At 43.3% G+C, this 14,937-nt stretch overlaps 1 protein-coding gene across 2 annotated transcripts; it reads left to right on the top strand.

The window, feature by feature from the left end:
• Positions 1 to 839: 839 nt before the first annotated feature.
• LOC139573964 (syntabulin-like) lies at positions 840 to 13,658 on the top strand. 2 transcript variants are annotated; one of them, XM_071397984.1, is made up of 8 exons: positions 840 to 955; positions 5,860 to 5,914; positions 6,220 to 6,397; positions 7,330 to 7,524; positions 9,386 to 9,485; positions 9,839 to 9,982; positions 11,616 to 11,768; positions 11,908 to 13,658. In XM_071397984.1, the coding sequence occupies exons 2-8, from the start codon at positions 5,891 to 5,893 to the stop codon at positions 13,028 to 13,030; spliced, it is 1,917 nt and encodes a 638-aa protein (XP_071254085.1). In that variant the 5' UTR covers positions 840 to 955; positions 5,860 to 5,890; the 3' UTR covers positions 13,031 to 13,658. The 2 variants fall into 2 exon arrangements, with proteins under 2 accessions (XP_071254085.1, XP_071254086.1); XM_071397985.1 differs by having other exon boundaries at positions 7,384 to 7,524.
• The last annotated feature ends 1,279 nt before the right edge of the window (positions 13,659 to 14,937 follow it).

The following is a 14,937-nucleotide window of genomic DNA, read 5'->3' on the forward strand; positions in this document are numbered from 1 at the left end:
TACCACAAACCCTGCACAAACCTGTAACTCTGCTGCTGCTGCTGCACTTGAATTTTTTGACTGTCCTGCCGCCTACACCTCCTTCACTACTGCCTCAACCTGCTCAACCTGCTTGCACTCTTTCGGAAGAAGTTTCTGAATATCCAGACTCTGACTGAGTGACAGGCATTTTGCTGAGTGATGACGTTGACATCTAACTGGTGCTGCAAGGGTGGGCGAGGGGTCAATGAACGTGAGTGGTCCACTGCGATGTGAAGTCTCGATCAATCACAGCAGGCACTGTGTCATTCTAGGGGCTTCTTTCAGTGCCTTCTGCCTAGCGCATTATATTGTAATGTTTATTTATGTCACAAAAATAAAAGTTTTCTTATAAATTCTGCATAGGGCAGGTGATGTGTGGTTATGGAAACTCATATCAGACTGAAATGTAAGAAGGTTGACGGTTGGGTCAAAAAAAAAGGCCTAATGATGCCACTGCTCAATTCCTGGACTCGCCCAGTGACTTCAGCACCATGGACAGGAAACTCTAAGCCGCGCCCCAATCATACTGACATTGCCTGAGATGGAACTATATTGTTTCAAAATGTAGATATTTGTTGTTATTTCGTGCATTTGTTGTTGTCACACACCTTGATATTATTCTACATAGGCTATGGGAGGCGGAAGTAGGCGATTTCAGGACGGAACAATCATGATTATTTGACTCATATTTTATTATTTTATTCATATTTGACTTCGAGCGCGCGCTGTCACTGTTGGTGAGTGTTTAGCAGCTTCATCCTCGTCCAATCCTGTGTGCACAGTGTAATTTCCACATATCAAAACACAGAGTGGGATGGGCTCGACAGTCAGACTCGTGATGAACACTGGAGTAACGAGGGACTCGTTGTGGTGTCCGTGATTTAGGCTACACCCGCATCCTTTGCAACTGGGGGAATCATCACCAAACATCCAGGCTAGTACAATTATATGTTTATGTAAATAGCTTGATGAAAACATTTAGGAAAAAATAGGAATAGGAAAAAACGATACGCATGTAATTGTGATTTCTAGCTCGCCTATGATGTTGTTTACTTTCCCATTTCTTATCACAATTTGCTATCCATCGGCATATTGTCGTATTTAGTTAAATTCGAAATTATGATTTTAAAATACATGTCATTTAGTTAAACTATTGCGCACTAACGAAATGTTAAAGGTGGGGCTGGTTGAAAAAATGGTCAGGTTAAGTTTGAACTCATACAGCGCTTGATCATATTCAGCACCACAAGACAGTGGACAGCGCCAATGATTTCAACTGCGTGTTAAAATAATCCCATGGGCGACCATCCCCCTATGCATTGATATCTTTCTTCTGGGATTACAAGAGCGACAAAACATGTTTTGGTAGCTATATTTCAGTATGTTTATGGGCTAGACTATATGTTTTGCATTCGTTGCTGGATTTTGTGAGAATGGTCTAAAATCATTGACAAACCATCAATCTTAAGAATTCATACATGTGGCGGGAAACTTTTGATATTAGGCCTGCCTTTGATGTTAAACTTGGGCAGAGCAGGTAAGAAAAACAACAAAACAACAACTACAATAACCTTCATTCAAGTCACCATGAAGCACATCGCATACTGTAATTTATACATGGACAAACATGGTCAGCATTTGCAGAAACAGATATTATAAGGATATTAAGTAACGTTTTGCCATCATAAATTGGCTGATGTGAGCTGACTGTATTCTCTCTGTAAATAATGTGTATTTTGTGTATTTAGAGTGTATTTAGAGTGCACTGAATTGGATTTTATTGACCACCAACAGCAAGTGAAAGATTTTACACCTTGCCATTGTTATGGGTCTTTTATGGGTATTTACGCACACCATAAGGTTCAGGTTGATAAGGATAAACTATGTTGGATTTGGGGAAAATCTATCAAAGCACTATATAGAGCTGGACATTTTCAGATGTGGTTTTATTGGAGAAACTGTAATGTATTCCTTTGTGAACATTATCAAAAGACAGAAAATTAGACACCTTGAAACACATAGTTTCTATCATCATCCTGAATGCTCACACACGTTTGCATGTACACACACACACACGCACACGCACACACACACACACACACACACACACACACACACACACACACACACACACACACACACACACCATACACAATATGTCCTGTCCAATAAACTTATGTTCTCTGTTTTTATATGGTTTTAAATATATGATATATGATTGTGTGATTATGTGCCATACCATATGTCAACCCGCTCAGAGGAAAATATTGGATTATATAATGCTTCATACAGTTGACTGCCCTAAAGTGTACACTCAAACCAAGCAGGCAGACTAAATACAGATTGAACAGATTAAGGACGCAGTATCGTGAGATAATTCCCAGCTCAGAAATAACCTTACGTCTAAGTGCAACGCAAAAAACTAATAAAACTACTTGAATTAAATGAAACCATTATACCCACTAAATGGGCTTTCATAACTAAATTAGTTATCTTGTTAAAATATGAGCTTGCAATACCCTGTAGATCTGTGCAGCTATTTAAAGGCCCAGAGGTCTTATATATTTCCACACTGTGTTGGAAAAATACTGTGAAATTGTGAAAATTATGATAACACCCTTTAAGTGTAAGAGCTGTTTGAAAAGACCACCTAAAATGTCAGCCTGTTTTGGTGGGATGGCATTTTGGCCTGACTGGTGACACCACCAGGTGTTACATTTGTGAATAGACCAAGTACAAAGACCGTTCCAAACCTCTCTGCCAATGAAAGCTAATTTCAGGTCCCCCCTTCCCACTCAGATCACTACCAGACAGTCCTAGCAAAATTTTTGTTTGAGAAATTGCTCTTTGTTAACTAAGAAGCAATTTTTTTGGACCATTTTAATTTAAAACAATCACAGCAAGGTACATAAATTGTTACCCAGAAATGATTTGATATTGCGATAAACGACTGCAAACCACTAGAAGAGATGAGTAACCTTGCCTGCAGAACAGAACATTTATGTTAACTCCCAAAGACTTTAGCTTGGTGGGCTAACATAGTCTTGAGTTATGCAGAACATATGGTTTGATACCCAGTTGATTGCATAAGTTCCAGCTGTAGGACCAAAGCCAGGAACATTGTGAACAACACAGCCAGGTCACCCGTGATACAAGTCAGTATTAGACGTCCATCCATGTCTGAGGACGTCAGGAGATGATGTGGAAACCAGCCACAAGGGGCAACAGTGAGTGCTGTTAGTTTCAAGTTGGTTTATGTTTTTGATGTAGACAGGGATGGGGATGGTTGTAAGCATCTACCTCTAATGCCAAAGGTTGAATGTTCAAATCCAGCTATAGAAAGTTGTTTTTGAGATGTTTTCCCCTTACCTCAACCATTCAAAATGAATTCCTAACCTTAAGATTTCAACGCTTGGGAAACATGGTCGAACATCTAATTCTGACGTGAGACTGTGAGAGCTTGTTGCAGATGATCATGTTGTTTTGCATCTTATCTACTGAGAGCATGCATGGGCTTAGATGAAAACATCTCTCTGTGAATCTGAGGCTGTCAACCTTCCACCCAGGTCTCTATCTGCTAAGGGACCACCAGGGTCACATTTACCTGCATGGAAAATGAAATGTTTTAAAATATTTTGAAACAGAAAGTGAAAATATGTGCTTCTTATTTGACAAGTCCAGGTAGTCTCTCACCGTTTCAGTCCATTTTCTTTGATATTTTCTTCTACCTGGGTCATGATATTTACAAGCCCTGCTGAGATTCAATCAGCATTGAGACACTGTATGGACATTATGCGATAACAACTATTGAGTATAGCAATGCACAAACTTGATTGCATTTCCCTGACATTGATTGCTGCTGATGTGCACAGAGACAACGGCCCACGTGCGCTTGCTCATATGGGAGGACACCTGACCTTGTTGTAACACTCCCCCCACACTTCCCTAGGCCACACCCGAAGTAAACCACATTGACCTTTGTTATGTTGCAGGAGGAAAACCCTCCTATTGCACGCTTGGAAGATGCAGAACACAGAACTGTCTGCAAATTTCATTGGCCCCATTTAGCCCGTGTCTTCCTTGCAGTAATTTTCCTCTGTTGCTAAGTATGTTGCTAGGGCATGGTTTGGTTGGTAGCTCTGAGACGGTGCCTGCTGCCTAATCTGATTCCACTTTGAAGCTGTGTGCCAGCAATCCAAAGGCGGGTAGAAACAAAAGGAAAACATATCGAGGCATAAAATGCTGGCGTACTGCTGTTTTATTGTGATGCTCATGACACACTTCTCAGTTGCCTTAAGAGGTACAAAAAGCTGAGCTCCTTTCAGGGGAACTTTTGGGGTGTTCTCATATCAGGGCTGTAGGACCTAGACGACTAAATCTGGTATAAAACCTGAAAACATACACCCGCAGTGTAAGACATGGTATGTACCCCAAGTCAGGGTACACAGTGCATTTCAAGATGGGTGTTTGCTTTGGGACAGGGACAGCAGATGTTCTGAGCTACATTTACCAACATCCTAGGTGCCGTGCAGTCTAAATAAAGAGATAGCATCTGGACTGTATGGGGGGGAAAGTCCGGATTCAGTAAAGCGACAACGAATCAGACCTTAGGGGTCAATTCTGTCATTTTATGATATAAAAAAAGAGAAGATCAAACACATACGCACTTACATAACTAACTCCTTTAAGCGATGATGCTAAGAGGCACAACATTCAACAGGAGAGAGGGAATGGATGAGGAATGGAGTGATGTTATAACGTGCAGTCAGGCATGAGGTGAACCATGATTTATTCAGCTATCAAACATGAATAAAACATACACTTTTGTGCATGTACTGGAGCCTGGATGTCTTTGTGTGTCTATGTCAAAATGGAGAGGGGGAAGTCAACTACGTGTATAAGGTCTGTGAAAATCAATATAAACACAAAACACCATGCACTATTATTCTTCATTCTTATCTCAATATTCTGTGAGCGGTTTGCCGGTGTTACTCTCTGGTGTCATCTTTTTGACGGCAAAAAAGGCTATTTGGCACAGGATCCCAAAAGGAAGAAATGTCATAATTATATTATGTTTCTTGGCAGGATGAATCATGGCACTGAGGAAAACCTTAGTCAGCCCCTCTCTAATAGATGTGCCCCCGCACTTTGACTCTGTACCTGTACACCCTGTATATAGCCTCGCTATTTTTTTTACTTAACACTTGTTTTTCTTCAAACTGTATTGTTGGTTAACGGCTTGCAAGTAAGCATTTCACTGTAATGTCTACACCGGTTGTATTCGGCACATGCGACAAATACAATTGTATTTTATTTGAGATGTTTGAATATGCTGCTGTGTGCTTTCCACCTAGTGGGACATAATTTATTCATTTATTTCTAAATGAAGAGTTAGAAACACACCCAGTTCCTCTCTGCCGCATCATTCACGACTAGATTTCAATCATCATTCCATTATATCGATACATAATCGCATAATGGATTTTAGGTTGTATTTTCTGTGGCACATGCATGTGAAGGACAGTAAGCCTGGGTTTTATTGGATTTAAGAAACGGTCTCATGCTTTTGTTCCATGTTTGAGGAAATACATGCAAAATATTTTCAAGTAAAACAAATATGTTTTCAATCTGGTAGCCTATATTTGATGTGGGGCTCACTGGTTTAATGACCGAGGTCCGGTCAGTGTCTGTGCCAGGCAGGGGTGGACGTAGGCGGAGGTGACATTACTTACATAACCGATTTCGGAGAGTCGCCCTTGTTCGTAAATGGTTCGGTGCCAGTGTGCCACGTCAGGATGCCTTGGACAGAAATACATCTCACCGTTACTTTTCTCACAGATCCAAAGGGGAAAACACAGCGTTAAGCACAATGGGACCATTCCAGGAATATGAGGTGGGTGTCATTGCAACACTTTGAAAGTTTATCATTTTTAATCTTAACAATTCCACTCATATTTTTGTTAAAATTTCACGAGAATGATAATAGTGATAGAATGATAATCTAATCTAGACTGTCACATTAGTAGACCATAATTATTTAACGATTGTGCTGCTGTGACAGAGCTAATGTAGTAAGACAAAAACAAAATGCTCAAAGTTGTATTTGCGCACACCGATTCTCGGATGAATTTGATTTGTTCTTGTGGCAAAAATTAAAGTGGTGAGTTGTGATAGTTGTGATACCTGTATGGTTCTCAGGAAAAGAAGTCACCAGGGAAGGAGAGCCCTCGCAGCCGCATCCCACGCTTGATCCTCCATCCTTTCCACCCTAATGAGAAAGGGTCACCCTTGTCCGAATCACCCATTTCAGAGGAAGAGGGTAAGGACTGTGACATCAGCTCGGACAACTCCAAACGGACCATCAGCTTTTGCTCAGGTACGTGATTCCCATGTTTCAGATCAAGGTTAGGGAGCATCACAAAAGTCTAAAAATAGTTATTCTAATCTCACTAAATGTATCTGAAAACATCAAATTAATAGGAATTTGCTTTCACTTGTCAGTATTGTCACATTGTTGATGGCAGCCAGGGCAGTACTGGCAATGGCAGATGGGCTGGTCTATCTTTAGCCCAGTGGGCCTTCCTAAATCTAATTTGTGTGTGCAGAATTAATGGCCGCCAGTGTGTTAGAAATGCCCAGGACGATTTCTGATCCCAGTCCATCCCTGCTGCAAGGATTCATCATAAAAAAAAAACTGAAATCATGCCAACACACTGTTATGTTAGCTTTGTTATGCCATTCTGGCCAAGCAGGCCGAATCCACATCTTATCACACACACACACGTCATGCATTGGAGATTGAGAGAGTTGCCAAGTCAAATTAGGTAAAGAGAAGTCCTCATCATATGAAAGCTCGTTGATTACTGTTGATTCAATCAACTAGCATATTTTTTGTAGATGACATCAACTGTTGAAGCAAATCTGAATTACATAAAGGCTAATAACTTACCATAAACAACAAAGTTGTCAAACATAAAAGTTTGCTTATTACTTGGCAATATTCCAGAAATGACCTAGCCTGCTGTAGTAGGTCTAGCTTCTTTATTGACAACAGTTATATCTAACCACAATTAGGTTACAACATATTGATGTATATTGAATAATATTAAGTCATCATGGAAGTTTGACACCCCTTTCACCTCCCTTCTGCTACCATAACACAGTGCTGTGGTGTTGGTAATATGAACACTGTTGGTTGGATGAGTTACAGTACGAACAGATCAGAGTGCAAGGTTCAATCCCTCTTAATGATTGACTGCTGTGTGTTCCATGCTGCATGCGTATTCTTGGCTATACCTGTCTACATAGATGACACTGGCTGCCCCAGTAGTCAGTCTGTGTCCCCCTCCAAAACCCTGTCAGGGTCAGACAACAGTCCACATGGCTCCCCCACGCCCACTGCCAAGTGCAAGACCAAGGTGAAGAGGGTGAGGGTGATAGCAGATTGGCACGCACCACCGCCGAGGCACAAGAGGGAGCAGCGATCATCCACATTGCCCAGAGGTAGGCCACTGCAGGGAATGGCTTCAGTTTTTTTTGTAGGTGGGGTTAGGAGGCACCTACATACTATAAGGGCACAGGGCGAGACCCAGATGCAGACACGGGAGGCAGATGGTTCGAGTCTCTGATATTTATTATAATCCAAGGGGCAGGCAAAATAATGGTTGTGGACAGATAAAATATCATAAACAAGTGGCAGGCTCAAGGTCAGGGCAGGCAGTATGGTCAGGCGAGTTCAGAGTTAAGGCATGCAGGGGTCAAAACCGGGGGACTAGCAAAAGCGAGATAAGAAAAAGCAGGCACATGGAAAACCACACTGGTTGACTTGACAAGCAGGGAACACCGGAATAAATACCCAGGGACTAATGGGGAAAACGGGTGATACCTGGAGGTGGGTGGAGACAATCACAAAGACAGGTGAAACAGATCAGGGCGTGACAGATAAGTTGTCCTAGTAGATCTTAGGCTTTTCTCTCAATTCTGATTCTGTTTATATATCAATTGAAATAGATCTACAAAATAGATCTACGTCAGATTAAAAATATATATGAAATAACCATGTGAAATGGTTTCTTGTAGACCAGGGTTGGGCTCAATTCAAATTGAAGGCAGTCAATTCAGGAAGTAAACTAAAATCACAATCCAATAATAGAAAAAAGGGCATTTACTTTCAATGACTTCTCAATAAACTCAAAAGTAGAAGCTATTTATTTCAAAAGTTTTTAAATGTCTGCATTTTAAATTAAAATAATTGATTGATTGACTGCCTTTAATTCAAATTGAGCCCAACCCTGATTTCTACATGCTTTGTGTGTATACACAATCTGCAAAGTATTATTTTCATGTAATTTGAGCAGTAGAAGGTAAGCAACAATGATTTGCTTGGTGAGAGAATGGGAGAATCTCAATTGCACAACACCCATTGGAGGAGACAGTCAGAGTGGCAGGACCTCTGGCTTTCCCATCCAATGGTGTTTGAGAAGGAGGCGAGACGCTAAAACCTTTTTGTTTTTTTATGAGTATGCAATTGAGATTAATCGAATCCCCTCAATGTTGGCATTCCTCTTCACAGACGTTGCTGACGCATGCCAGATTTTTACAAGGCCTGGATAACTATTTTACATATCAGCTAACCACATCATATGACATATGTTATAGCAATCTGGTGCCCAAAGGCACAGTTGATGAAGTGTCATGCAACAATTGATTAATGCATATAATGTCTGAGCAGGGGAACACAACCATTGTATGCGTCCCAATAATATCTCCTTCTTCCTGCACTCGTTCAGTATTCCCCAGAAATGTAAAAGCATTGGATTGGTCTAGGCATGGGCTAGAGGAAGTTTCTACCATATTTCTTATACCAGTCAGTTCCTTTCAAATCCATGAAGGGAAGTGAACAAATATCCTATGACAACATCCTAAATACCTCTCACAGTGTACACTTGTTCACTTCCCTTCATGGATTTGAAAGGAACTGACTGGTATAAGAAATATGGTAGAAACTTCCTCCCTCACTCCTTTTGCCCGTGCAGGTCACGGGCCATGTACTGGTGCCCCGAGGCTCAGCATAATTGAATCTGCCAAACATAATTGAATCTGCCCAATGGCTTGAGCAAGGTTCCAATCCAGAGAGGCTGCTCATTGGATAATTAATGTTGGACCTGAGGTTTTTCAATTTGGCTGATTAGTAGTCGTTCACAGTCAGACTTCACGTATTGGTTGGCAGCACATTGTACCTGCAATTGACTCACTCAGCGTTGAAGGTTCAGTTTTGTTGTTAGTTAATCACAAATTCACAGTGAGCACTTTACTATGGTTTTATCGAATGGAAAGAGATGCTACTCAGTGTGTCTGACTGCAGGTAGCGAGGCAGACTTCAGCTCCTCCAGCAGCACGGGCAGCCTAAAGAGAGGGGAGAGCCTGGCCCACAACTCCACAGGGAAGAAGATCTCCTCACGCAGGTGATATATGGGGTGGCTCTGTTTCTCTACTGCCTCTATTCTAGAAGCAGACACTCCTTTACCATTATCTTACCCCACCAGTGGGTGTAACATTTAAAGGGCCAGTTTTCCAGACCCATATTCAGCCTTATCCTAAACTAAAATGCACTTTCAACAAAAATGTCATTGGGTCTGGGAAACTGTTTCAAAAAGTATAGCTATTCTATTTCTTTATTGCTGTATCTTTTCCCCGCTGGCTTTAAAAAATAAAATAAAAAATTCTCTCCCAATGATAAATGGACAACATTACAAGACTGTTGTGGCAAATGTCATCTCCTTAACTTTGCCTAACTACTGCATGTATTTTCCCACAGTCGTGGTGCCCACATCAGGAGCCTCCCGATGTTCAAGCTGGCAGGGAGCCCCTCAGCATCCCATGATGCAGAGCTCTATGCCCCGTACAGGACAGTCCCCTCATCCAACAGCAGCAGCAACTCCAGCCCCACAATACCCTCCAGGTAAACAGCCATGTCATTCCCATACACTGGCCAGTTCCAGAAACAACCTCCAGTGTTACCCCTTCTGGTATTTTGTTTGCCATATTTCTTATGTGGACAGGGCTTAGATCTGAAATGATTGGATAGCTCAAAGCAATATGGCAATTCCGCCTATCAAAGGACAAGAGCAACTACCATGTTTCTATCATTTCATTTCAACATGGAATGCCCTAGGAAGAAGGGGGGCTAGGAGTCCATTTGTAATGGTGCATCTGTTGCTCTGGGAGGGGTGGGCATTCACTAGGTGGGGAAAGGGTGGGTAGATTAGGCTCTATGCCTGGACTGTCATCTCCTTTTCTGAGATGGTGATTATATCGGTCAGGATTGGGCTATGCCAAGATTATAGGATTTTCCAAACAGTCTGGATTTTGTTATTGTGTCTGTGAGCACGGGTGTCAACCTTGGGTTTATAGGAGAGGAAGAGGTCATGAATATTTCATTACTCAGTCGATAGCCAGACTGGCTTGCCTGGCTGCATTCCTGCCTTCTTTTTTCCCCCACTTACTGTCTCACATTTTGTGGTAGTGCTTCTGGGTTCTCGTGTTGCTATGTGGCAGAATATTCACTTGAGGGTTCCTGTGCTGCCATGACAGCAGCACTGCACGAACAAACTCAACCTTGCCTTTCTGCTCGGACTGTAAAATAACTAACCAGAGCCCTCTTGAATTCAGCCCACAGGCTTAATGCGAGTCATTCCCTATGCAACACAATCCCTACTTATGTATCTTATGCGGACGTGAGAACGTCCATGGCTGCATTTCTGTTGCTACAGGTTGTTCCCCCCCTGGTTCCCCTCAGCTCTCTTCTGCCTGGCTGGGTTTGTGTGACGTCCTTGTTCTCTCGCTACTTTCTGCTAGCCTGTTCTATTTCTGGCAGGGCTGCAGAGACTCCCATCAAAGCACAAGTCCCAGGTTGTTGCTAGGATATAGTGCTAGCTTTTAAGCCTGTTTGTAAGCGGGGCTGCTCTGCATATTAGCCAAATCCATCCTCCGACACATGGTTCATCATTCCTTCTTTAGGCCTGATCACAGGGATATTTCAGAGCTGCTCATGTATAATTGAAGTTTAATGTACTTGTAGTAATTTTAAAAACAGTTTAGGGAATTCTCAAGCAAAAACACTTACCTTGTAAACTACAGCCAAGCAAATGTAAATTGGGCTTTCCCTCATTGTTTCCCTATCCATTCCTGACAGCTTTTGATCAACCTGCCATTTTAGCAGCTTGCAGTATGAAGTCGGCTGGCTGGTTAGCTTATGTCCTGACAGTGCTATCCCCAGTCAGACACAATCGACTAAGTAATAACATTGCCCAGCAGTTTTATTTTTTCCCTAAAACAAGCTGTTTTGCGTCATGCAAGTTGCACCAATCCCTTATTTTTTTTAATGGCCTAGTTCCTTCCCCACATCACTGATGGAGCCTCCTGTAGATGGGGCTCAGCACTGCTCGTTGTACTGAACACAGTACAGGATGGTGTGTACAATAGATGGGGTGTCCTCTTCCTCCATGTTGAGAAAAATATGGTGTCTCACCAGCAGAACATACAGTATGTGACTCAGGGTAAACGTGTCATTTCCTGTCTCCTCTCCCCATAAGGATGACCCCCGGACATTACCACTCCTGTGTGGACAAGCATGGATTCAGACCGCCCAATCCAGAGCAGTACCTCACCCCCCTGCAACAAAAGGAGGTGGCCATTCGCCACCTGAGGAGCAAGCTGAGGGAAGCGGAGAACACAGTCCACGACAGGTTACCTTCTCAGTGAACATCTCATGTTTAGCTTGTTTCCTAAATGCATCCCATAGAGTACATTCCACCTACAGTGTAGAAAAACATTGCAATCCCACACAGCTGTAACTACTAGCTAACCCTCTCTTTTCTCCCTCAGGGAGTCTGAGATCGAGGAGCTCAAGTCCCAGCTGGGCAGGATGAGGGAGGACTGGATCGAGGAGGAGTGCCACCGCGTAGAGGCGCAGCTGGCCCTGAAGGAGGCACGCAATGAGATCAAGCAGCTCCGGCAAGTTGTGGAGACCATGAAGAGCAGTCTGATGGAGAAGGACAAGGGCATCCAGAAGTACTTTGTCGACATCAACATCCAGAACCGCAAGCTGGAGTGCCTACTGCACAGCATGGAGTTGGCCCAGAGCGGCTCCACGCTGCAAGACGAGCCAACCATGGACTTCATCTGTGGTGACTCCCCTGTCAATGATAAACAGGGGGAGGTGGGTGACCAGGCGGTGGAGGAGATGGCAGACGGTGGGCTGCTGTTCAACGACAACCTGGCGCATGTGCTCATGTCCACAGCAGTGAACTCTAGCGGTAAGCTACGCTGCCACCCAGAGGCTGGTCCTGGGGTGTCCACTCTACTCCACAGTCTGGAGGAGGAGAAGATCGCACCACTGCCTCCACCACCCTCCAACACGTTCTGCTACAGTACACTCCCCTTCCCTGCTCCAGTGGAGGCCGTTCAGACTGAGATGGTGTCCTTCCCTCCTGACCTGCACGTCCTCCTGCTGCAGCTGCTGAAGTTCCATGGTGGTGCAGTTGGAGATGCTCTCCTTCCAGCTTCTACCAGCCTCCTAGAAATCCCAGCACAGCAGGGCCCAGACTTGGCCCCTGTCCCGTCCACCTTAAGCCTGCCTAGCTCCTGCCAGCCCATCCCAGTTCTGCCAGCGAGCCCTTACATGTTAAGTAATTCAGGGCTGTGTTGCTCAGACCCTGAGGTGGTCTCCATGCGCTTCATGGAGGAGCTGGATTTTGAGGTGAGCAGTGAGGAGCCCTGCAAGGCCCTCGAGATGGCTGTGGTCAACAAAAGCTATTGGAGCAGCAGCTTCCTTGTTGATCTTTTTGCTGTGGCCGTACCAGTGTTGCCCACGGTGGCCTGGCTGTATTCCCGGCATGGCGTGGATGGGGCGGCGCCAGTCTACAACATCGCAGCATTGATCCGTGGCTGTTGCATCATGGGATTGCACTCTCTCCGTCACGTCACTCATCATGGGGCAGATGTGTAACGGTCTCCGACCCCCGCATGCACAGCCCGACCCCTCAACTTAAGGCACTTCCACATCTGTTAATCAAAGAGTATTTGTGGATCTTTAGTTTTTCTACACTTGTGAATATTAATGCTACAGTTATTACTTTTGTTTCCCACGTGTTTACTTTGCACTGTGTACAGTTGTTGCTGTGAGAAGTCATTGTTTATGGTGAAGGGATTTTGTTAATTTTATTTATTTTCCCTCTGTTCTCTTATCATAATTGTGTATAATCCGAGTAGGTGGTTATGCATCATTGATGTCCTGGGCTGGCACTAGTTACCCCTACTTAAAGCAACCATGTTTTTTTTCTGAAAGTATTAGGATTTCTGAGGGTGGGGATGAAATTGAATGTTAGTTTGATCAAGTGTTTGTAATGGTTTATGTTCCAAAATAATCTTAAACCTGCAGCCAAAGCTTTATTAATGAACGTTTAGTCTTTATTTTTCTACCTAGAAGTAGAGTGTACATGTGTAACAAATTGTTGATAGGTGTATGAGACCAACGCTTCAAAACAACCCATACTTGTTTGTGCCTGAGCTACTGTGTGTAATACTCTTAACATCAAATGTCCTAATATATTTACTATTAAAGCATGATAATCCCATCCATGTTTGATTCCTCTTGGGCATTTTCTGGTGCCAAGGGTTTAGCAGACTATTTAATCCCAAGCATTTTATAGTGAACATGCATTCTAAATGACATATGTCCACAACGGTTATGTGCTGTTTCATTGTTCTACAACCAATTGAGATGTGTTGTCTTTCTCATGGGTGCCAATTTCAATTGGTGATTTTCACAGTTTCTCTTTAAATGCCAACAAGAAGGATATTTGAATGAGTAAATTAAACGAAAGACTTCTTGGATTTACTGTTCAATCTCAGGCTTAGAAGGGGATCCTTAATTGCAAAGCCACACAAATGTCTGAGGCCAGCTTTGAAAACGGCAGAACACAATGTTCCCGGCATTGAACACGAGTGCACATGTTTCTGCATCCGCACAACAGCTCTTAACTACGGAACAAGTTCACATGAATTAAACAGATCTGTCTGAGCCTTTGTATATTACGCTGAACAAAAATAGAAACACTATGTAAAGTGTTGGTTTCATGAGCTGAAATAAGATCCCAGATATTTTCCATATGCACAAAAAGCTTATTTTTGAGCACAAATTAGTTTGCATCCCTGTTAGTGAGCATTTCTCCTTTGCCAAAATAATTAATCCACCTGACCGGTGTGGCATATCAAGAAGCTGATTAAACGGCATCATTACGCAGGTGCACCTTTTGCTGGGGCCAAAAGGCCACTCAAATGTGTAATTTTGTCACATCTGTGGCATTAAGTTTTGAGGGAGTGTGCAATTGGCACGCTGACTGCAGGAATGTCAACCAGAGCTGTTGCCAGAGAATTCAATGTTAATTTCTCTACCATAAGGCACCCCGTAGTTGTGGAGAATTTGGCAGTACGTCCAACTGGCCTCACAACCGCAGACCATGTGTAACCACGCCCGCCCAGGACCTCCACATCCGGCTTCTTCACCTGCGGGATCGTCTCGTCCTCACCAGGGTCTTGACCTGACTGCAGTTCAGCGTTGTAACTGACTTCAGTGGGTAAATGCTCACCTTCGATGGCCACTGGCACACTGGAGAAGTGTGCTCTTCACGGATGAATCCCGGTTTCAACTGTACTGGGCAGATAGCAGCGTGTATGGCGTCATGTTGGCATTGTGCCCCATGGTGGCGGTGGGGTTATGGTACGGACAGGCATAAGCTGCTGGCAACAAACACAAATGCATTTTATCGAATGCACAGAGATACCGTGACGAGAACTTGAAGCCCATTGTCGTGCCAATCATCTGCCGCCATAACCTCATGTTTCAGCATGATA

This window comes from Salvelinus alpinus, chromosome 4 (genome assembly GCF_045679555.1).
Source record: "Salvelinus alpinus chromosome 4, SLU_Salpinus.1, whole genome shotgun sequence".
NCBI classification, from domain to species: Eukaryota; Metazoa; Chordata; class Actinopteri; order Salmoniformes; family Salmonidae; genus Salvelinus; species Salvelinus alpinus.

Coding starts and splice junctions, on each gene's coding strand:
- LOC139573964 (XM_071397984.1), top strand. CDS start 5,891: ATGGGACCATTCCAGGAATATGAG. Junction 5,915..6,219: donor GACCATTCCAGGAATATGAG/GTGGGTGTCATT, acceptor TATGGTTCTCAG/GAAAAGAAGTCACCAGGGAA. Junction 9,486..9,838: donor AAGAAGATCTCCTCACGCAG/GTGATATATGGG, acceptor ATTTTCCCACAG/TCGTGGTGCCCACATCAGGA.